Below are 23,730 nucleotides of genomic sequence, written 5' to 3'. Positions count from 1 at the left end.
CTACCCATGATCCAAAAGGGTCAGTACATGACCACAGTGGATTTGAAGGATGCCTACCTGCACATACCGATTCACAAAGATCATTACCGGTATCTAAGGTTTGCCTTCCTAGACAGGCATTACCAGTTTGTAGCTCTTCCCTTCGGGTTAGCTACTGCTCCAAGAATCTTTACAAAGGTTCTGGGTTCTCTTCTGGCGGTACTAAGACCGCGAGGAATATCGGTAGCTCCAAACTGCCAAGTCTCATACAGAGTTTGTACTGGCATTTCTAAGGTCTCATGGGTGGAAAGTGAACGAAGGAAAGAGTTCTCTATTGCCACTCACAAGAGTTCCCTTCTTAGGGACTCTTATAGATTCTGTAGAAATGAAAATTTACTTGACAGAAGACAGGTTAACAAAACTTCTAAATGCTTGCCGTGTCCTTCATTCCATTCCACACCCGTCAGTGGCTCAATGCATGGAGGTAATAGGCTTAATGGTGGCGGCAATGGACATAGTACCCTTTGCACGCCTGCATCTCAGACCACTGCAATTGTGCATGCTAAGTCAGTGGAATGGGGATTACTCAGATTTGTCCCCTATGCTGAATCTGGATCAGGAGACCAGAAATTCCCTTCTATGGTGGCTTTCTCGGCCACATCTGTCCAAGGGGATGCCCTTCAGCAGGCCAGATTGGACGATTGTAACAACAGATGCCAGCCTGATAGGTTGGGGCGCTGTCTGGAACTCCCTGAAGACTCAGGGATCATGGTCTCAGGAGGAGAGTCTCCTTCCCATAAATATTCTGGAATTAAGAGCAGTATTCAATGCTCTTCTGGCTTGGCCTCAGTTAGCAACTCTGAGGTTCATCAGGTTTCAGTCGGACAACATCACGACTGTGGCTTACATCAACCATCAGGGAGGAACAAGGAGTTCCCTAGCGATGATGGAAGTCTCAAAGATAATTCACTGGGCAGAGTCTCACTCTTGCCACCTATCAGCGATCCACATCCCAGGCGTGGAGAACTGGGAAGCGGATTTTCTAAGTCGTCAGACTTTTCATCCGGGGGAGTGGGAACTTCATCCGGAGGTTTTTGCCCAAATACTTCGGCGTTGGGGCAAACCAGATCTGGATCTCATGGCGTCTCGCCAGAACGCCAAACTTCCGTGTTACGGATCCAGGTCCAGAGACCCGGGAGCGGTTCTGATAGATGCTCTGACAGCACCTTGGGCCTTCAACATGGCTTATGTGTTTCCACCTTTCCCGTTGCTTCCTCGATTGATTGCCAGGATCAAACAGGAGAGAGCATCGGTGATTCTAATAGCGCCTGCGTGGCCACGCAGGACCTGGTATGCAGACCTAGTGGACATGTCGTCCTGTTCACCATGGTCTCTGCCTCTGAGACAGGACCTTCTGGTGCAGGGTCCTTTCAAACATCCAAATCTAATTTCTCTGAAGCTGACTGCTTGGAGATTGAACGCTTGATTTTTATCAAAGCGTGGATTCTCGGAATCAGTGATTGATACTTTAATACAGGCTAGGAAGCCTGTCACCAGGAAAATTTACCATAAAATATGGCGCAAATACTTGCATTGGTGCGAATCCAAGAGCTACTCATGGAGTAAGGTTAGGATTCCTAGGATATTGTCTTTTCTACAAGAAGGTTTAGAAAAGGGTTTATCCGCTAGTTCGTTAAAAGGACAGATCTCAGCTTTGTCCATCCTATTACACAAACGTCTGTCAGAAGTTCCAGACGTTCAGGCTTTTTGTCAGGCTTTGGCCAGGATTAAGCCTGTGTTTAAAACTGTTGCTCCACCATGGAGCTTAAACTTAGTTCTTAACGTTTTACAGGGTGTTCCGTTTGAACCCCTTCATTCCATTGATATCAAGCTGTTATCTTGGAAAGTTCTGTTTTTAATGGCTATTTCCTCGGCTCGAAGAGTCTCTGAGTTATCGGCCTTACATTGTGATTCCCCTTATCTGATTTTCCATTCAGACAAGGTAGTTCTGCGTACTAAACCTGGGTTCTTACCTAAGGTAGTTACTAACAGGAATATCAATCAAGAGATTGTTGTTCCATCATTGTGTCCTAACCCTTCTTCAAAGAAGGAACGACTTCTGCACAATCTGGACGTTGTCCGTGCCCTGAAATTTTATTTACAGGCAACTAAAGATTTTCGACAAACTTCTTCCCTATTTGTCGTGTATTCTGGACAGAGGAGAGGTCAAAAGGCTTCGGCCACCTCCCGTCATCCGTGTACTTTTAGCTTTGGTATTGGTATCCCATAAGTAATGGATGACCCGTGGACTGACTACACTTAACAGGAGAAAACATAATTTATGCTTACCTGATAAATTCCTTTCTCCTGTAGTGTAGTCAGTCCACGGCCCGCCCTGTTTTTTATGGCAGGTCTAAATTTTAAATTTTACTCCAGTCACCACTGCACCCTATAGTTTCTCCTTTCTCGTTTGGTTTTCGGTCGAATGACTGGGTATGACGTAGAGGGGAGGAGCTATATAGCAGCTCTGCTTGGGTGATCCTCTTGCACTTCCTGTTAGGGAGGAGTTAATATCCCATAAGTAATGGATGACCCGTGGACTGACTACACTACAGGAGAAAGGAATTTATCAGGTAAGCATAAATTATGTTATTTCTGACGGAGATCAGAAAATCAAAGATTCTAAATACTTGCCGAGCCCTTCCGTCCATTCCTTGGGCATCAGTGACTCCGTGTATGGATATAATTGGGTTAATGGTAGGGGCGATGGACATCATTCCGTTAGCTCGTTTTCATCTCAGACTACTGCAACTGTGCATGCTCAGACAGTGGAATGGGGACTATGCGAATTTATCTCCTCAGATAAATCTGGATCAAGAGACCAGAGACTCATCTGTCCCAGGGGACGTGTTTCTGCAGACCCTCGTGGGTGATAGTGACAACAGACGCCAGCCTTCCGGGCTGGGGTGCAGTCTGGAATTCCCTGAAGGCTCAGGGTGTATGGACTCAGGTGGAGTCTCTACTTCCAATCAATATTCTGGAATTGAGAGCGATATTCAATGCGCTTCAGGCGTGGCCTCAGTTGGCTTCGGCCAAATTCATCAAATTCCAGTCTGACAATATCACGACTGTAGCTTATATCAATCATCAAGGGGGAACAAGGAGTTCCTTAGCGATGATAGAAGTATCCAAGATAATTCGATGGGCGGAGGCCCACTCTTGTTATCTGTCAGCAGTCTACATCCCAGGAGTAGAGAACTGGGAAGCGGATTTTTTAAGACTTTTCATCCGAGGTAGTGGGAACTCCACTCGGAGGTGTTTGCCTCTCTGGTTCTCTGATGGGGCAGACTGGAATTGGATCTGATGGCATCTCGACAGAATGCCAAGCTTCCAAGATACGGATCCAGGTCGAGGGATCCTCAGGCCGAACTGATAGATGCCTTGGCAGTGCCTTGGTCGTTCAGCCTAGCTTATGTGTTTCCACCGTTTCCTCTCCTTCCACGCGTGATTGCTCGAATCAAACAGGAGAGAGCTTCGGTAATCCTGATCGCGCCTGCGTGGCCACGCAGGACTTGGTATGCGGATCTAGTGGACATGTCCTCTCTGCCACCATGGAAACTTCCTCTGAGACAGGACCTTCTCATTCAAGGACCTTTCCAACATCCAAATCTAAATTCTCTGCAGCTGACTGCTTGGAGATTGAACGCTTGATCTTGTCTAAGCGTGGATTCTCTGATTCGGTCATAGATACTTTGATTCAGGCACGTAAGCCTGTCACTAGAAAAATCTATCATAAGATATTGCGTAAATATCTTTATTGGTGTGAATCCAAAGGCTACTCATGGAGTAAAGTTAGGATTCCCGGGATTCTGTCTTTTCTCCAAGAAGGATTGGAGAAAGGGTTATCGGCAAGTTCCTTAAAGGGACAGATTTCTGCCTTGTCAGTTTTGCTTCACAAACGTTTGGCAGATGTTCCAGATTTTCAGTCTTTTTTTCAGGCTCTAACCAGAATTAAGCCTGTATTTAGACCAATTACTCCTCCCTGGAGTTTGAATTTAGTTCTTAGAGTTCTTCAAGGGGTTCCGTTTGAACCCATGCATTCCATAGATATTAAATTGTTATCTTGGAAAGTTTTGTTTTTGGTTGCTATTTCTTCTGCTCGTAGAGTTTCTGAGCTTTCAGCGTTACAATGTGATTCGCCTTATCTTATATTTCATTCTGATAAGGTGGTTTTGCGTACCAAACCTGGATTTCTTCCTAAGGTTGTTTCAAATAAGAATATTTATCAGGAAATTGTTGTGTCCTAATCCTTCTTCTAAGGAGCGTCTGTTACATAACCTGGACGTGGTCTTTGGTTTTACTTACAGGCGACCTAAGGATTTCCGTCAATCATCTTCATTATTCCTTGTTTATTCTGGAAAGCGTAGGGGTCAGAAAGCTTCGGCTACCTCTTTCTTTTTGGCTGAGGAGTATCATCCGTCTGGCATATGAGACTGCTGGACAGCAGCCTCCTGAAAGAATTACGGCTCATTCTACTAGGGCTGTGGCTTCCACATGGACCTTAAAAATTATGCTTCTGTTGAGCAGATTTGCAAGGCTGCGACTTGGTCGTCTCTTCATACTTTTTACAAATTTTACAAATTTGATACTTTTGCTTCTTCTGAGGCTGTTTTTGGGAGAAAGGTTCTTCAAGCAGTGGTGCCTTCCGTTTAGGTCTCTTTCTTGTCCCTCCTGTTTCATCCGTGTCCTGTAGCTTTGGTATTGTATCCCACAAGTAAGGATGAAAATGCGTGGACTCGTCGTATCATGTAGAAGAAAAGTAAATTCATGCTTACCTGATAAATTAATTTCTTCTACGATACGACGAGTCCACGGCCCTCCCTGTCATTTTTCAGACAGATTATATTTTATTTTTTACAACTTCAGTCACCTTTGCACCTTTAGCTTTTCCTTTCTCTTCCTAAACCTTCGGTGGAATGACTGGGGATGGAGGGAAGGGAGGAGCTATATATACAGCTCTGCTGTGGTGCTCTTTGCCACTTCCTGTTAGCAGGAGGTTAATATCCCACAAGTAAGGATGAAATCCGTGGACTCGTAAGAAATTAATTTATCAGGTAAGCATAAATTTACTTTTTTTTGTGAGCTGTTAGAATCAATGCAGTTTTCAACATTTGCTGTTCTTAAGATTTTCTTTCAGCTGAATACTTATTAATGTCCCAGATGCAAATACATTTCACTCATCTCTTGGGTTTATTTTTTGTTTACTAGTTACAACAATACATACCTGTAAACTAAAACTTCTGTCATACCTTTGCCATGTATAATTAAAGGTGCATTATAGTGAAAAAATAAAATTTTAACACTACTGACGGTGCAAGTGTATGTGTTGCTGGTCCCAAGTGTTAACTGACGCTGACCCCAACATCTAGGTTGTGCAACTACTGCTGCTGATACAATCGGTTTCGACTTGGAACCATCAGTTGTCTTTGGCTCCTGAGCGGTACTTGCTTAACTATGGTCCTGCTTCTCAAAAAATCGCCAGCATGGAGAGGAACCATCAGCTTATTTTAATGAGCATTATATTGTAAAGTATTTTTTTCTTTTTCACTTAATTTTTGTGAACTCCTCTTAATTTTTACCTTGAGATATTCAATTCCCAAGGTAAAAATTGTCCTTAAAACAATCTCTGGTGTCTTGTAATACTGATGAAGCAAGAATTTTACCACACATGAGAGCTTTATAGATTTTGGCCCTATGTGTTTAACCACTTTGTGGGGGATAAACACATAGACTTACCAACAGCTTTACCTAGAGCGGGAGCACGTTACATGTAGTTAAATGGCATATCTGTGCTTGCTGTGTTTAGACAGTGAGCCTGTGAATTACTAGTTAAAATGCAGTGCTGAAGAGGACAGCTTCACACGAGGTCAGTATAGTATTAGCTGCCAAAAGGCTATCCTTAAAGGGACACTCAAGTCAAAATTAAACTTCCTGATTCAGATAGAGCAGCGGTTCCCAACCTTTTTTCTCTCCTGTACCCCTTGATTAGGCTTTTCATTTATGAGTACCCCCTCTCTTCATTACCCCCACTCATCCCTCAAAATAAAGAAAGCACTTTTTTATAGGGGAGGTAAGCTATACCTGAATTGCATACGACTGTACATGTATCAACAGGATTAAAGCTCAGATTTTATTCTCAGGAGTCCTGCTGTGTGGCTGGTGCCCCTGGCAGCTGCCTGGTTGCTCCTAAACAAAGCCCTGGGGGGAGTACTGATCTCACAAATTTAAATATTTATTTTTATGATCATATCGATATTAACCACCCAGCCACTATGAACGTTTTTAGTTGGAAGTGAAGCAGTCTGAATCAAGCAAGCACTAGAAGCAGTACTTTACTTACCGGCACTTACTATAACTTATTTGGGGATGCAGACCTGCCTTATCTGTGTGACTCGCAATCTCAACGGCTCTATCACACGTGTCCACGTAGCTATGCTGCTGCAGTGCCGCTTCTATTTGAGCACTTACAGTCAAAATTGTGTGCATGGGACAGAGGTGGGTGGAACAGGAGGCTAAGCTGTCTGGTGACACAGGGTGATCATTAATATGTGGACCGGAGTCATCCACACCCGGTCCACATATTTCAGGTGCAGGGGCTCCCATCTGCTTATATGCCAGGCCAGGACTTCATTTGTCACTTTCCGGCTAAATGCTCCTTCCTTCCACAGTTCCACGATGCTTATTAGTTGATAACCCATTGAGAGTGCCCCCCAACCCTCCCCCCGCATCTTCCGCCATTACTAACAATATTTTTGCGTACCCCCAACCGGCCTGCCAAGTACCCCCAGGGGTACACGTACCCCAGGTTGGGAACCGCTGAGATAGAGCATGCAATTGTAAACAATTTTCCAATTTACTTCCATTAACAAAATATGCACAGTCTTTTTATACTTACACTTTTTGAGTTACCAACTATTACTGAGCATGTGCAAGAGTTCACAGCATATACGTATATGCATTTGTGATTGGCTGATGACTGTCACATGATACAGGGGGAGTGGAAATAGACATAACTTTGCAATTTATTTTAAAAAAATCTACTACTCATTTGAAGTTAAGACTAAGTGCTATTGCATTGTCTTCTTATCATGCATTTGTTCATTATGCAAATCTACTGTATTGACTGGTCCTTTAAATTGCATTATTCTGCACATAGTGCAGAGTGTACAGTCCCTTTTAAAGGGATGTGAAACCCAATTTTATTATTTCATAATTCAGATAGAGCATGTGGTTTTAAACAACTTTCTCCAACATTGGTGTGTCCGGTCCACGGCGTCATCCTTACTTGTGGGATATTCTCTTCCCCAACAGGAAATGGCAAAGAGTCCCAGCAAAGCTGGTCACATGATCCCTCCTAGGCTCCGCCCACCCCAGTCATTCTCTTTGCCGTTGCACAGGCAACATCTCCACGGAGATGGTTAAGAGTTTTTTGGTGTTTAAATGTAGTTTTTATTCTTCTATCAAGTGTTTGTTATTTTAAAATAGTGCTGGTATGTACTATTTACTCTGAAACAGAAAAGGATGAAGATTTCTGTTTGTAAGAGGAAGATGATTTTAGCAGACAGTAACTAAAATCGATTGCTGTTTCCACATAGGACTGTTGAGATGAAGTAACTTCAGTTGGGGGAAACAGTTAGCAGACTTTTCTGCTTAAGGTATGACTAGCCATATTTCTAACAAGACTGTGTAATGCTGGAAGGCTGTCATTTCCCCTCATGGGGACCGGTAAGCCATTTTCTTAGTCAAAAACAAACAGAATAAAGGGCTTATTATGGGCTAAAAAACTGGTAGACATTTTTATGGGCTAAATCGATTGCTTTATTTGTGCATATTATTCAAATTTAGGCTAACAATTGACATTTATAATCTTGGGGAACGTTTATAAAATGGCAGGCACTGTATTCGACACCTTTTTCAGTCAGGGGGCCTTTCTAGTCATAGACTGAGCCTCATTTTCGCGCCATTAATGCGCAGTTGTTTTTTTAGAGCAGGGCATGCAGATGCATGTGTGAGGATCTAAGAATCTCTGAAAAAGCTTTTAGAAGGCGTCATTTGGTATCGTATTCTCCTCAGGGCTTGGTTGGGTCTTAGCAAAGACTGTATCTGGGACTGTATAGGGGTTAAATTGAAAAACGGCTCCGGTTCCGTTATTTTAAGGGTTAAAGCTCTGAAATTTGGTGTGCAATACTTTTAAGGCTTTAAGACACTGTGGTGAAAATTTGGTAATTTTTGAACAATTCCTTCATACTTTTTCACATATTCAGTAATAAAGTGTTTTCTGTTTGAAATTTAAAGTGACAGTAACGGTTTTATTTTAAAACGTTTTTTGTGCATTGTTGACAAGTTTAAGCCTGTTTAACATGTCTGTACCTTCAAATAAGCTATGTTCTATATGTATGAAAGCCAATGTGTCTCCCCATTTAAATTTATGTGATAATTGTGCCATAGCGTCCAAACAAAGTAAGGACAGTACTGCCACAAATAATGATATTGCCCAAGATGATTCCTCAAATGAGGGGAGTAAACATGATACTACATCATCTCCTACTGTGTCTACACCAGTTTTGCTCATGCAGGAGGCCCCAGTACATCTAGTGCGCCAATACTTATTACCATGCAACAATTAACGGCTGTAATGGATAACTCCATAGCAAATCTTTTATCCAAAATGCCTACTTATCAGAGAAAGCGCGATTGCTCTGTTTTAAACACTGAAGAGCAAGAGGACGCTGATGATAATTGTTCTGTCATACCCTCACACCAATCTGAAGGGGCCATGAGGGAGGTTTTGTCTGAGGGAGAAATTTCAGATTCAGGAAAAATTTCTCATCAAGCTGAACCTGATGTTGTGACATTTAAATTTAAATTAGAACATCTCCGCGCACTGCTTAAGGAGGTGTTATCTACTCTGGATGATTGTGACATTCCAGAGAAATTATGCAAGATGGACAGGTTCCTAGAGGTTCCGGTGCCCCCCGACGCTTTTCCTATACCCAAGCGGGTGGCGGACATAGTAAATAAAGAGTGGGAAAAGCCCGGCATACCTTTTGTTCCTCCCCCTATATTTAAGAAATTATTTCCTATGGTCGACCCCAGAAAGACAGTCCCCAAGGTCGAGGGGGCAGTTTCTACTCTAAACAAACGCACTACTATTCCTATCGAAGATAGTTGTGCTTTCAAAGATCCTATGGATAAAAAATTGGAAGGTTTGCTTAAAAAGATTTTTGTACAGCAAGGCTACCTTCTACAACCAATTTCATGCATTGTTCCTGTCACTACGGCAGCGTGGTTCTGGTTCGAGGAACTAGAAAAGTCGCTCAGTAGAGAAACTCCATATGAGGAGGTTATGGACAGAGTTCACGCACTTAAATTGGCTAACTTTTATTTTAGATGCCGCTTTGCAATTAGCAAAATTAGCGGTGAAAAATTCAGGGTTTGCTATTGTGGCGCGCAGAGCGCTTTGGCTAAAGTCTTGGTCAGCGGATGTGTCATCCAAGACAAAATTACTTAACATTCCTTTCAAAGGTAAAACTTTATTTGGACCTGATTTGAAAGAGATTATTTCAGACATCACTGGGGGAAAGGGCCACGCCCTTCCACAGGATAGGTCTTTTAAGGCTAAAAATAAGCCTAATTTTCGTCCCTTTCGCAGAAATGGACCAGCCTCTAATTCTGCATCCTCTAAGCAAGAGGGTAATGCCTCACAACCCAAACCAGCCTGGAAACCAATGCAAGGCTGGAACAAGGGTAAGCAGGCCAAGAAGCCTGCCACTGCTAACAAGACAGCATGAAGGAGTAGCCCCCGATCCGGGACCGGATCTGGTGGGGGGCAGACTCTCTCTCAGGCTTGGGCAAGAGATGTTCAGGATCCTTGGACGCTAGAAATAGTTTCTCAAGGTTATCTCCTGGAATTCAAGGAACTACCCCCAAGGGGAAGGTTCCACAAGTCTCACTTATCCTCAAACCAAATAAAGAGACAGGCATTCTTACATTGTGTAGAAGACCTGTTAAAGATGGGAGTGATACACCCAGTTCCAATAAAGGAACAAGGAATGGGATTTTATTCCAATCTGTTCGTAGTTCCCAAAAAAGAGGGAACGTTCAGACCAATTTTGGATTTGAAGATCCTAAACAAATTTCTCAGGGTACCATTGTTCAAAATGGAAACTATTCGAACGATTCTACCCACCATCCAGGAAAGTCAACTTATGACTACCGTGGATCTAAAGGATGCGTACCTACATATCCCTATCCACAAGGAACATCATCAGTTCCTAAGGTTCGCTTTTCTGGACAAACATTACCAGTTTGTGGCTCTTCCATTCGGATTAGCCACTGCTCCAAGGATTTTCACAAAGGTGCTAGGGTCCCTTCTAGCGGTTCTAAGACCAAGGGGCATTGCAGTAGTACCTTACTTGGACGACATTCTAATACAAGTGTCGTCCCTGTCAAAGGCAAAGGCTCATACGGACATCGTTCTAGCCTTTCTCACATCTCACGGATGGAAGGTGAACAAAGAAAAGAGTTCTCTGTCCCCGTCAACAAGAGTTCCCTTCTTGGGAACAATAATAGATTCCTTTGAAATGAGGATTTTTCTGACAGAGGTCAGAAAATCAAAACTTCTAAGCTCTTGTCAAGTGCTTCATTCTGTTCCTCGTCCTTCCATAGCGCTATGCATGGAAGTAATAGGATTGATGGTTGCAACAATGGACATAGTTCCTTTTGCACAAATTCATCTAAGACCATTACAACTGTGCATGCTCAGACAGTGGAATGGGGATTATACAGACTTGTCTCCAATGATTCAAGTAGATCAAAAGACCAGAGATTCACTCCGTTGGTGGCTGACCCTGGACCATCTCTCCCAGGGAATGAGCTTCCGCAGGCCGGAGTGGGTCATTGTCACGACCGACGCCAGTCTAGTGGGCTGGGGTGCGGTCTGGGAATCCCTGAAAGCTCAGGGTCTATGGTCTCGGGAAGAGTCTCTTCTCCCGATAAACATTCTGGAACTGAGAGCGATATTCAATGCTCTCAGAGCTTGGCCTCAACTAGCAAAGGCCAAATTCATAAGGTTCCAATCAGACAACATGACGACTGTTGCTTATATCAATCATCAAGGGGGAACAAAGAGTTCCCTGGCGATGAAAGAAGTGACCAAAATAATTCAATGGGCGGAGGATCACTCCTGCCACTTGTCTACGATCCACATCCCAGGAGTGGAAAATTGGGAAGCGGATTTTCTGAGTCGTCAGACATTTCATCCGGGGGAGTGGGAACTCCATCCGGAAATCTTTGCCCAAATAACTCAATTATGGGGCATTCCAGACATGGATCTGATGGCATCTCGTCAGAACTTCAAGGTTCCTTGCTACGGGTCCAGATCCAGGGATCCCAAGGCAACTCTAGTAGATGCACTAGTAGCTCCTTGGACTTTCAACCTAGCTTACGTATTCCCACCGTTTCCTCTCATTCCCAGGCTGGTAGCCAGGATCAATCAGGAGAGGGCCTCGGTGATCTTGATAGCTCCTGCGTGGCCACGCAAGACTTGGTATGCAGACCTGGTGAATATGTCATCGGCTCCACCATGGAAGCTACCTTTGAGACAGGACCTTCTTGTTCAAGGTCCATTCGAACACCCAAATCTGGTCTCTCTCCAACTGACGGCTTGGAGATTGAACGCTTGATTCTATCAAAGCGTGGGTTTTCAGATTCGGTGATAGATACTCTGGTTCAGGCCAGAAAACCTGTAACTAGAAAAATTTACCATAAAATATGGAAAAAATATATCTGTTGGTGTGAATCCAAAGGATTCCCATGGAATAAGATAAAAATTCCTAAGATTCTCTCCTTTCTTCAAGAAGGTTTGGAGAAAGGATTATCTGCAAGTTCTCTAAAGGGACAGATCTCTGCTTTATCTGTCTTACTACACAAAAGACTGGCAGCTGTGCCAGATGTTCAAGCATTTGTTCAGGCTCTGGTTAGGATCAAGCCTTTTTACAGACCTTTGACTCCTCCCTGGAGTCTAAATCTAGTTCTTTCAGTTCTTCAAGGGGTTCCGTTTGTACCCTTACATTCCATAGATATTAAGTTAATATCTTGGAAAGTTTTGTTTTTGGTTGCAATTTCTTCTGCTAGAAGAGTTTCAGAGTTATCTGCTCTGCAGTGTTCTCCTCCTTATCTGGTGTTCCATGCAGATAAGGTGGTTTTGCGTACTAAGCCTGGTTTTCTTCCGAAAGTTGTTTCTAACAAAAATATTAACCAGGAGATAGTTGTACCTTCTTTGTGTCCGAATCCAGTTTCAAAGAAGGAACGTTTGTTACACAATTTGGACGTTGTCCGTGCTCTAAAGTTCTATTTAGAGGCTACTAAAGATTTCAGACAAACATCTTCCTTGTTTGTTGTTTATTCTGGTAAAAGGAGAGGTCAAAAAGCGACTTCTACCTCTCTTTCCTTTTGGCTTAAAAGCATCATCCGATTGGCTTATGAGACTGCCGGACGGCAGCCTCCTGAAAGAATCACAGCTCACTCCACTAGGGCTGTGGCTTCCACATGGGCCTTCAAGAACGAGGCTTCTGTTTACCAGATATGTAAGGCAGCGACTTGGTCTTCACTGCACACTTTTGCCAAATTTTACAAATTTGATACTTTTGCTTCTTCGGAGGCTATTTTTGGGAGAAAGGTTTTGCAAGCTGTGGTTCCTTCCGTTTAGGTGACCTGATTTGCTCCCTCCCTTCATCCGTGTCCTAAAGCTTTGGTATTGGTTCCCACAAGTAAGGATGACGCCGTGGACCGGACACACCAATGTTGGAGAAAACAGAATTTATGCTTACCTGATAAATTACTTTCTCCAACGGTGTGTCCGGTCCATGGCCCGCCCTGGTTTTTTAATCAGGTCTGATGAATTATTTTCTCTAACTACAGTCACCACGGTATCATATGGTTTCTCCTATATATATTTCCTCTTGTCCGTCGGTCGAATGACTGGGGTGGGCGGAGCCTAGGAGGGATCATGTGACCAGCTTTGCTGGGACTCTTTGCCATTTCCTGTTGGGGAAGAGAATATCCCACAAGTAAGGATGACGCCATGGACCGGACACACCGTTGGAGAAAGTAATTTATCAGGTAAGCATAAATTCTCTTTTTCCAATTTACTAATATAATCTAATTTGTTTGTTCTTTTGGTATCCTTTGTTGAAAAGGATACCTAGATGGACTTAGGAGCTGCTGATTGGTAGTTGCACATATATACCTCCATGTTGTTGGCTCAACCAATGTGTTCAGCTAACTCCCAGTAGTGCTTTACTGCTTCAACAAAGGATACCAAGAGAATGAAGCAAATTAGATAATAGAAGTAAATATGAAAGTTGTTTTATGTCCCTTTTAATATCTGCACAGTGAGAAATAATAGTAATGTAATCTGAAAGTTTCAAAGGAAAAAATATCAAAGGATCCTTCCAATTAAAGGACCAGTAAATACAGCAGATTTGCATAATCAACAAATACATATACTGTGAACTTTTGCTCATGCCCATTAGGAGCTGGTGCCTCAAAGTGTAAATATAAAAAGATTGTGCACATTATGTTAATGGAAGTCAATTATAAAGTTGTTTACAATTGCATGCTCTCTGTATTTTTGAGCTTAGTGTCTCTAATACACCGTGAGTCCTATGGATATATTCTTCTAATGGTATATATACATCTGATATGATTACATATAAGGAAAACAACTCCTTTAGTGGAATCTGTAATGTACAAAGAAAAAGTATTTTCAAAAAGCTTATCGGTTGTGTAGCTTCTAGATACCATTCCACGGATCAAACATCACTGACTAATCACCTACGTTTTTCAGCCCCACATATGACTTTACTGTTCTTTGCCTTCAGAAAGGCCTAATTAAACCTAGGTTTACTATTTTAAGGGTACAAAGTGAACAAAGCAAATATTATAAGGTCATTTGGAAAGTTGTTTAAAATTGCACGCTCTATCTGATCCAAGAAACTTAGATAAGCTTAGAGGAATATGGCTACACCTTACTAGACTAGGCCCAATCGTCTGGGGTTGCCATGTTCCTTGTTCAAAGGAGGATTTTTTGGTATTTTGTGGCTGTGCTGACCTTACTAGGCGAAATCAGGCTGATGTATTTCAGGAAAGTTCTTCTCTGTGAAAAGTACAATTGGTCTAAAAGAGGCTGCTCCTAGGTTGTAACTAGCCATAGAACAAGCTACTGAACTGTTATTCATTCTTTGCATAGCGCTTCTCTTTCCGTTTTTAAAGTTTAATTTCTCTTGTTAGGTGTATCCAGTCCACGGATCATCCATTACTTGTGGGATATTCTCCTTCCCAACAGGAAGTTGCAAGATGATCACCCACAGCAGAGCTGCTATATAGCTCCTCCCCTAACTGCCATATCCAGTCATTCTCTTGCAAGCTCTCAACATAGCTGGAGGTAGTAAGAGGAAAGTGGTAAAATATAGTTAGTTTTTTCTTCAATCAAAAGTTTATTGTTTTTAAATGGTACTGGAGTGTACTATTTTATCTCAGGCAGCATTTAGAAGAAGAATCTGCCTGCGTTTTTCTATGATCTCAGCAGAAGTAACTAAGATCCACTGCTATTCTCACATATTTCTGAGGAGTGAGGTAACTTCAGAGGGAGAATGGCGTGCAGGGTATCCTGCAATAAGGTATGTGCAGTTAAGTTTTTCTAGGGATGGAATTTGCTAGAAAATGCTGCTGATACCGGATTAATGTAAGTTAAAGCCTAAATACAGTGATTTAATAGCGACTAGTATCAGGCTTGCTATCAGAGGTATATACTCTGATTAATGTGCAATATAAAATGTTTGCTGGCATGTTTAATCGTTTTTATATATGCTTTGGTGATAAAACTTATTGGGGCCTAGTTTTTTCCACATGGCTGGCTTTATTTTTGCATAGAAACAGTTTCCTGAGGCTTTCCACTGTTATAGTATAAAAGTTACAGTTGGTGCAGTTAAAATTACAAACTGTGACATTCAGCTTCCCTCAGCAGTCCCCTGCATGCTATAGGACATCTCTGAAGGGCTCAAAAGGCTTCAAAAGTAGGAGCTGTGGCAGTTGTTATGACTGTTTAAAAAACATATTTATCATTTTGTTAATCTGTTTTTTGTATTAAGGGGTTAATCATCCATTTGCAAGTGGGTGCAATGCTCTGCTAACTTGTTACATACACTGTAAAAATTTTGTTAGTTTAACTGCCTTTTTTCACTGTTATTTCAAATTTTGGCAAAATTTGTTTCTCTTAAAGGCACAGTAACGTTTTTTTTTATATTGCTTGTTAACTTGATTTAAAGTGTTTTCCAAGCTTGCTAGTCTCATTGCTAGTCTGTATAAACATGTCTGACATAGAGGAAACTCCTTGTTCATTATGTTTAAAAGCCATGGTGGAACCCCATAGGAGAATGTGTACTAAATGTATTGATTTCACTTTAAACAATAAAGATCAGCTGTTATCTTTAAAAGAATTATCACCAGAGGATTCTGACGAGGGGGAAGTTATGCCGACTAACTCTCCCCACGTGTCGGATCCTTTGACTCCCGCGCAAGGGACTCACGCTAAAATGGCGGCAAGTACATCAAAGACGCCCATAGCGATTACTTTGCAGGACATGGCGGCAATCATGGATAATACCCTGTCAGCGGTATTAGCCAGACTGCCTGAATTCAGAGGAAAGCGCGATAGCTCTGGGGTTAGACGTAATACAGAGCGCGCAGATGTTTTAAGGCCCATGTCTGATACTGCGTCACAATATTCAGAAGCTGAGGAAGAGCTTCAGTCTGTGGGTGACGTCTCTGACTCGGGGAAACCTGATTCAGATATGTCTACTTTTAAATTTAAGCTTGAGAACCTCCGGGTGTTGCTTGGAGAGGTTTTAGCTGCTCTGAATGACTGTGACACAATTGCAGTGCCAGAGAAATTGTGTAGACTAGATAAATACTACGCGGTGCCGGTGTGTACTGACGTTTTTCCAATACCTAAAAGGTTTACAGAAATTATTACTAAGGAGTGGGACAGACCCGGTGTGCCGTTTTTCCCCCCCCTCCTATTTTTAGAAAAATGTTTCCAATAGACGCCACCACACGGGACTTATGGCAGACGGTCCCTAAGCTGGAGGGAGCAGTTTCTACTTTAGCAAAGCGTACCACTATCCCTGTCGAGGACAGTTGTGCTTTTTCAGATCCAATGAATAAAAAATTAGGTTACCTTAAGAAAATGTTTATTCAACAAGGTTTTATCCTGCAGCCCCTTGCATGCATTGCTCCTGTCACTGCTGCTGCGGCGTTCTGGTTTGAGTCTCTGGAAGAGGCCTTTCAGACAGCTACTCCATTGACTGAAATACTTGACAAGCTTAGAACACTTAAGCTAGCTAATTCTTTTGTTTCTGATGCCATTGTTCATTTGACTAAACTAACGGCTAAGAATTCTGGATTCGCCATCCAGGCGCGTAGGGCGCTATGGCTTAAATCTTGGTCAGCTGACGTGACTTCAAAGTCTAAATTACTTAACATTCCCTTCAAGGGGCAGAACCTATTCGGGCCTGGTTTGAAGGAAATTATTGCTGACATTACTGGAGGTAAGGGTCATACCCTTCCTCAGGACAGGGCCAAATCAAGGGCTAAACAGTCTAATTTTCGTGCCTTTCGAAATTTCAAGGCAGGTTCAGCATCAACTTCCTCTGCTTCAAAACAAGAGGGAACTTTTGCTCAATCCAAGCAGGCCTGGAAATCTAACCAGTCCTGGAACAAGGGCAAGCAGGCCAGAAACCTGCTGCTGCCCCCAAGACATCATGAAGGAACGGCCCCCTATCCGGCAACGGATCTAGTAGGGGGCAGACTTTCTCTCTTCGCCCAGGTGTGGGCAAGAGATGTTCAGGATCCCTGTGCGTTGGAGATCATATCTCAGGGATATCTTCTGGACTTCAAAGCTTCCCCCCCACAAGGGAGATTTCACCTTTTGAGATTATCTGTAAACCAGATAAAGAAAGAGGCATTCTTACGCTGTGTGCAAGACCTCCTAATAATGGGAGTGATCCATCCAGTTCCACAGATGGAACAAGGACAAAAAAGAGGGAACCTTCAGACCAATTTTGGATCTAAAGATCTTAAACAAATTCCTCAGAGTTCCATCGTTCAAAATGGAAACTATTCGGACAATCCTACCTATGATCCAGGAGGGTCAGTACATGACCACAGTGAATTTGAAGGATGCTTACCTTCACATACCGATTCACAAAGATCATCATCGGTTCCTAAGGTTTGCCTTTCTAGACGGGCATTACCAGTTTGTGGCTCTTCCCTTCGGGTTAGCTACAGCCCCAAGAATTTTTACAAAGGTTCTGGGGTCTCTTCTGCCGGTCCTAAGACCACGGGGCATAGCAGTGGCCCCTTATCTAGACGACATCCAACAGGCGTCAAACTTCCAAATTGCCAAATCTCATACGGACATAGTGTTGGCATTTCTGAGGTCGCATGGGTGGAAAGTGAACGAGGGAAAGAGTTCTCTATCACCCCTCACAAGGGTTTCCTTCCTAGGAACTCTGATAGATTCTGTAGAAATGAAAATTTACCTGATGGAGTCCAGGTTATAAAAGCTTCTAAATTCCTGCCGTGTTCTTCACTACATTCCGCGCCCTTCGGTGGCTCAGTGCATGGAAGTGATCGGCTTAATGGTAGCGGCGATGGACATAGTGCCATTTGCGCACCTACATCTCAGACAGCTGCAATTATGCATGCTCAGTCAGTGGAATGGGGATTACAGATTTGTCTCCTCTGCTAAATCTGGATCAAGAGACCAGAGATTCTCTTCTCTGGTGGCTATCTCGGGTCCATCTGTCCAAAGGTATGACCTTTCGCAGGCCAGATTGGACAATTGTAACAACACATGCCAGCCTTCTAGGTTGGGGTGCAGTCTGGAATTCCCTGATCGTGGACTCAGGAGGAGAAACTCCTCCCAATAAATATTCTGGAGTTAAGAGCAATATTCAATGCTCTTCTAGCTTGGCCTCAGTTAGCAACCCTGAGGTTCATCAGATTTCAGTCGGACAACATCACGACTGTGGCTTACATCAACCATCAAGGGGGGACCAGGAGCTCCCTAGCGATGTTAGAAGTCTCCAAGATAATTCGCTGGGCAGAGACTCACTCTTGCCATCTATCAGCGATCCATATCCCAGGTGTAGAGAACTGGGAGGCGGATTTTCTAAGTCGTCAGACTTTTCATCCGGGGGAGTGGGAACTCCATCCGGAGGTGTTTGCTCAATTGGTTCATCGTTGGGGCACACCAGAATTGGATCTCATGGCGTCTTGCCAGAACGCCAAGCTTCCTTGTTACGGATCCAGGTCCAGGGACCCAGAAGCGACGCTGATAGATGCTCTAGCAGCACCGTGGTTCTTCAACCTGGCTTATGTGTTTCCACCGTTTCCTCTGCTCCCTCGACTGATTGCCAAAATCAAACAGGAGAGAGCATCGGTGATCTTGATCGCGCCTGCGTGGCCATGCAGGACCTGGTATGCAGACCTGGTGGACATGTCATCCTTTCCACCTTGGCCTCTGCCTCTGAGACAAGACCTTCTACTACAAGGTCCTTTCAATCATCCAAATCTAATTTCTCTGAGACTGACTGCTTGGAGATTGAACACTTGATTTTATCAAGGCGTGGCTTCTCCGAGTCAGTCATTGATACCTTAATACAGGCACGAAAGCATGTAACCAGGAAAATCTACCATAAGATATGGCGCAAATATCTTCATTGGTGTGAATCCAAGAATTACTCATGGAGTAAGGTTAGGATTCCTAGGATAATGTCCTTTCTCCAAGAGGGTTTGGATAAAGGATTATCAGCTAGTTCTTTAAAGGGACAGATTTCTGCTCTGTCTATCCTTTTGCACAAGCGTCTGGCAGAGGTTCCAGACGTCCAGACATTTTGTCAGGCTTTGGTTAGAATTAAGCCTGTGTTTAAACCTGTTGCTCCTCCATGGAGCTTAAACTTGGTTCTTAAGGTTCTTCAAGGAGTTCCGTTTGAACCCCTTCATTCCATTGATATTAAACTTTTATCTTGGAAAGTTATGTTTTTGATGGCTATTTCCTCGGCTCGTAGAGTCTCGGAGTTATCAGCTTTACAATGCGATTCTCCTTATCTGATTTTCCATACAGATAAAGTAGTTCTGTGTACAAAACCTGGGTTTTTACCTAAGGTAGTTTCCAACAAGAATATCAATCAAGAGATTGTTGTTCCATCATTGTGTCCTAATCCTTCTTCAAAGAAGGTATGTCTTTTACATCATTTGGACGTAGTCCGTGCTTTAAAGTTTTACTTACAAGTGACTAAAGATTTTCGTCAAACATCTTCCCTGTTTGTTGTTTACTCTGGACAGAGGAGAGGTCAAAAGGCTTCGGCAACCTCTTTCTTTTTGGCTTCGGAGCATAATACACTTAGCCTATAAGACTGCTGGACAGCAGCCCCCTGAAAGGATTACAGCTCATTCTACTAGAACTATGGCTTCCACCTGGGCCTTTAAAAATGAGGCTTCTGTTGAACAGATTTGCAAAGCGGAGACTTGGTCTTCGCTTCATACCTTTTCAAAATTTTACAAATTTGATACTTTTGCTTCTTCGGAGGCTATTTTTGGGAGAAAGGTTCTACATGCAGTGGTCCCTTCCGTTTAAGTACCTGCCTTGTCCCTCCCTTCATCCGTGTACTTTAGCTTTGGTATTGGTATCCCACAAGTAATGGATGATCCGTGGACTGGATACACCTAACAAGAGAAAACATAATTTATGCTTACCTGATAAATTTATTTCTCTTGTGGTGTATCCAGTCCACGGCCCGCCCTGTCCTTTTAAGGCAGGTCTAAATTTTAAACTACAGTCACCACTGCACCCTATGGTTTCTCCTTTCTCGGCTAGTTTCGGTCGAATGATTGGATATGGCAGTTAGGGGAGGAGCTATATAGCAGCTCTGCTGTGGGTGATCCTCTTGCAACTTCCTGTTGGGAAGGAGAATATCCCATAAGTAATGGATGATCCGTGGACTGGATACACCACAAGAGAAATAAATTTATCAGGTAAGCATAAATTATGTTTTTCCCTTTCCTTTTTTATATGCATTAAAAGGTACAGTAAAGGTTAAATAGCTAATATGTATCAGAAAGGGTGGTAGTAGTGGGAAGGGGTCAAAGCCATATGTGTATGATTTAAGTCTTATATGTGTGACATTTACATTTAGAAGTGTATGGCAAAGAATGGAATGAAAAATGTTAGTACTTGAACTGAATTGTTGTGCTTCATTGGCTTACCAATTGATCTTAATCCAACATGAATTTTAGTGTGGGCGCTCCTAGAAATCTGTCAGAGAGAGAGAGAGCGTACCTGCGCTATCTGCAATAAATATTGTAGAATGCATTAAATTACTGCACACGCAATATATATTAACTTGTAATAACAGTACAAAAATCTGAACTGGATGGATTGCACTGCAGTGGTGGTAACAGTGATGCTAACGTTTGTAATCTGGTCCCTTTAGTGATGTTATCAGTTGTAACTGCTCACAAGGCTTCTAGGTAGGCATGGGCGAAATTTCATATTCATCATTTGTTTGCCAAAGGAATTCCAAATATGGCTACAGGCAGCGGCATTTGGTTAATTTTCATGCCGGATATATTAGTGTGAAAGAGCAAAAAGCAAAGATCTGTGCAAATCTAGACCATTGTGTGTTACACTTTCACTCTGATATATCTGACCAAAAATTACCTGAATCTGAAATTTTGCTCATGCCTAATTCTGTGCACTTGACTTTTAAGTGTGAGGGGGAAACCATATGTGGACTCCCTGCTCAATGTGCCTAGAGGGATATGGCTGCACCTCACTGATGAGGCTCACAGAAGGTTGAAACAATTGTCTGGGGTTGCCATGTTCTTCGTTCAGGGGAGGATTGGCTGGTCCCATTTTTTTCAGGTGTTATTGGACTAATATACTTCAGTAAAGTTCTCCTCTGTGAAAGGCACAATTAGGCTTAAAGAGCCTGCTCCCAGGGGGTTGACCTGCCAAGGAACAAGCTACTGGTTGAGCTCTTCTCTTTCTTGGTGTACTTAAATATTAACACATTGCAGTTGTTCATTGAAAGTGACTACATGATAAATGTAAATATGTAATCATTTTCCTAATCTGTTTTCCTCTCCTACAGGTGCAGAAAGCCATGAAGGAAAATTTGGCCACAGTGGAAGACAACTTCTCAAGCATTGATTCAAGGATAAAGAAACTGAGTAAATGAGCTGCTTCTCTTCTCAGCAAGCCTCATTCTCTATAATAAGGGAGCAAGAATTTCTGCAAACTCTGAACTAAGAAATACCTCCCCTGCCCCTTAGTTAAAACAAACTACAATTAATCATTGTGTGTATATCAGTCCCTTCAGTTCCTGTGGAATGCTCCGCCCATACCTACCAATGCTCTGCACCCAGACAAACCGGTACTTTTTCAGTACTAGGAAATACTAATGGATTTACAGGATGACACGAATGCATGTTGGTGCTTACAATGCAGGGAAGGGAGTATCTGGGGATAAAGGCATTTTTATTTATAAATATGTATATGTGTGTACCTATTTGTTAACCTTTTGATCTCTGTGGTGCAATTAATGCATATCCAAACAACTCTCTGAATGCTCCCCAGCCCCAATATAGTTATTACCGCATAGCAAGGTATTAAGGGAAAATGTTATACCTGAAAATTGTTGTTATGCTTAAATTATAACTATAAACAAATTGTTGGTTTATATCCTCTTACTGCTTATTACATAAAATGGACCTTACCAAAAATGTGTATATTTGTGTGTCAACTGTTACTCTCTTAGCCATCAAGTCACCATACTTCTTGCGGTTGTGCTCTGTTAGACAATAACCAAACTGGCTGATTCTTGACTGCTTGGTTAAAACTTCAAAATTATGACAGGATCCTTTAGTGCAATAGGATAATTTTATCTGAGCAGCTTACAGAGTTTTGTTCCTGTACTTGCCCAGTCAAAATTAACATTCTGCACCCAGCGGTTAGTAATGGAATTTCCTTAGTATAGTTTGCATAGAAATGTTGACAGTGTCTAGCAACTTTACTGTTTGGAGTGAAATACTAACGTTCTCTCCTGGAGATGATTAGCAAAACTACTGTTTTTGTACAACCACACAATGTTTTCATTTCAGTCGGCTATATGAAAAAAAGAGATTGATGAATAATTTTCCCCAGCCACCGTTTCCTGCCATAGATATATTGGATATATAGGCCCGATTTTGGGGAGGGGAAATATTTCTAAATGCTAGTAAAATAAAAAAAAAAAGTCCTGACTCATCAAAAAATGTATAGTTTGCCATCCACTCATACTCTCCCTGCTACTCTCAGCATTAAATTCAAATGATTCTCATTGTTGATACTCCCTACCCTCACTAATAAATAACTAAATTCAAAATGTAATACCTCATAAAATGTTTTACACACGGCAAGAAAATGTATTATCTTTTTTTTTTTTTTTACCTGCTCTCTTGTAATTTAAAAATTGTAGTTTCTTTCATATGATTATAGTCCATAGGGCTACATAACATGTGGGATATTTCCGCCAATAGGAGGAAGCAAAGATCCCACACAAGCTTAAATCCAACCCATCTATCCTCAGTCTCAGGAGGTTAATATATAGGAGCTCAGATTAGAGTGAGACCCTTTATCACTAGGACATATAATTCAGAAAGAAGACAGAAGAGATTTCCAGCACGCTGAATGATACAAGGACATAAGAAAACCCTGTTATGTGCACAGTATCTCCCGGGGGATAATGGTATTTCATCCAAAATACTCTGCTGTACTTGTACAAGCACTGGATGGGCGCTCTACTAGATACTGCTGAAATTTGGTGTTTGGTAAGCGGTTACAAAAATAGGGGTATAGTCCTTTTAAAAAAAAAAAAAAAAAAAAAAGAAGCTGATTGCTCTACGCAGTTAGCGGTTCCCTCAATCAGCATGCGGTTTGGCTCTGAAGCACACATGAATGTTTGGAAGTATGTTTTTACTGTGTTTTGGTAAACTTAATTAAATTACACTTTTTTTGTGGAATTTGGACCCGTCCCCTTAGCTTGGCACTCCTTTTTCTTTCTCATTAAGACAACTGCAGCTGATGAGTAAAGCAACATCAAGCATCTAATCAATCAAACAAACAATAGGGGCACTTACGGGCAGGATATGTACTTCAAGGATAGTGTGCCTTTGGCTTGTGCACCGTATTCCTTCTACTGCTTACACCCAGAACTGTTTTGTTTGCAAGGAGTATTGTGTACCTGCTTAGAATATCAAACACTTAGCTGCAGAGCATCAAGGTACTTCTCGCTACTTTGGACTCAAAAAACAACAATCTAAGACTCCAGAAACCGCAGAATGCAGATGCATTTCTTGCGGGGCTACCACACTTGTTCACCGCTACATAAAGCATATGCCTGCTTTTTTCTTTACTGGAGGAGAGTAAGTACTCACAAAGATGCTGCCAGGGGGTCACTTGGGACATTTTGTCATTCTGTCACTTTCTAGGGCTTAGGTATTTCCTAACCCTTTATATAAGTTATAGGTGTCAGAGGTGTAAATTGGCAAGGGTACAAGACTCTACCATTGTTAAATAACAGTATA

At 42.3% G+C, this 23,730-nt stretch overlaps 1 protein-coding gene across 1 annotated transcript in view; it reads left to right on the top strand.

Annotated features, from left to right (window-relative positions):
• Positions 1-21,888, top strand: part of DCTN2 (dynactin subunit 2) — a 206,060-nt gene extending 184,172 nt beyond the window's left edge. The window contains exon 14 of the mRNA XM_053708190.1: positions 21,258-21,888. Coding sequence (XP_053564165.1) covers positions 21,258-21,344 — 87 coding nt within the window. The 3' untranslated portion in view covers positions 21,345-21,888. The remainder of the gene's footprint in view (positions 1-21,257) is intronic.
• The last annotated feature ends 1,842 nt before the right edge of the window (positions 21,889-23,730 follow it).

Source organism: Bombina bombina, chromosome 3 (genome assembly GCF_027579735.1).
Source record: "Bombina bombina isolate aBomBom1 chromosome 3, aBomBom1.pri, whole genome shotgun sequence".
In the NCBI taxonomy this organism is placed as follows: Eukaryota; Metazoa; Chordata; class Amphibia; order Anura; family Bombinatoridae; genus Bombina; species Bombina bombina.
This window is presented reverse-complemented; position numbering and strand designations above follow the sequence as displayed.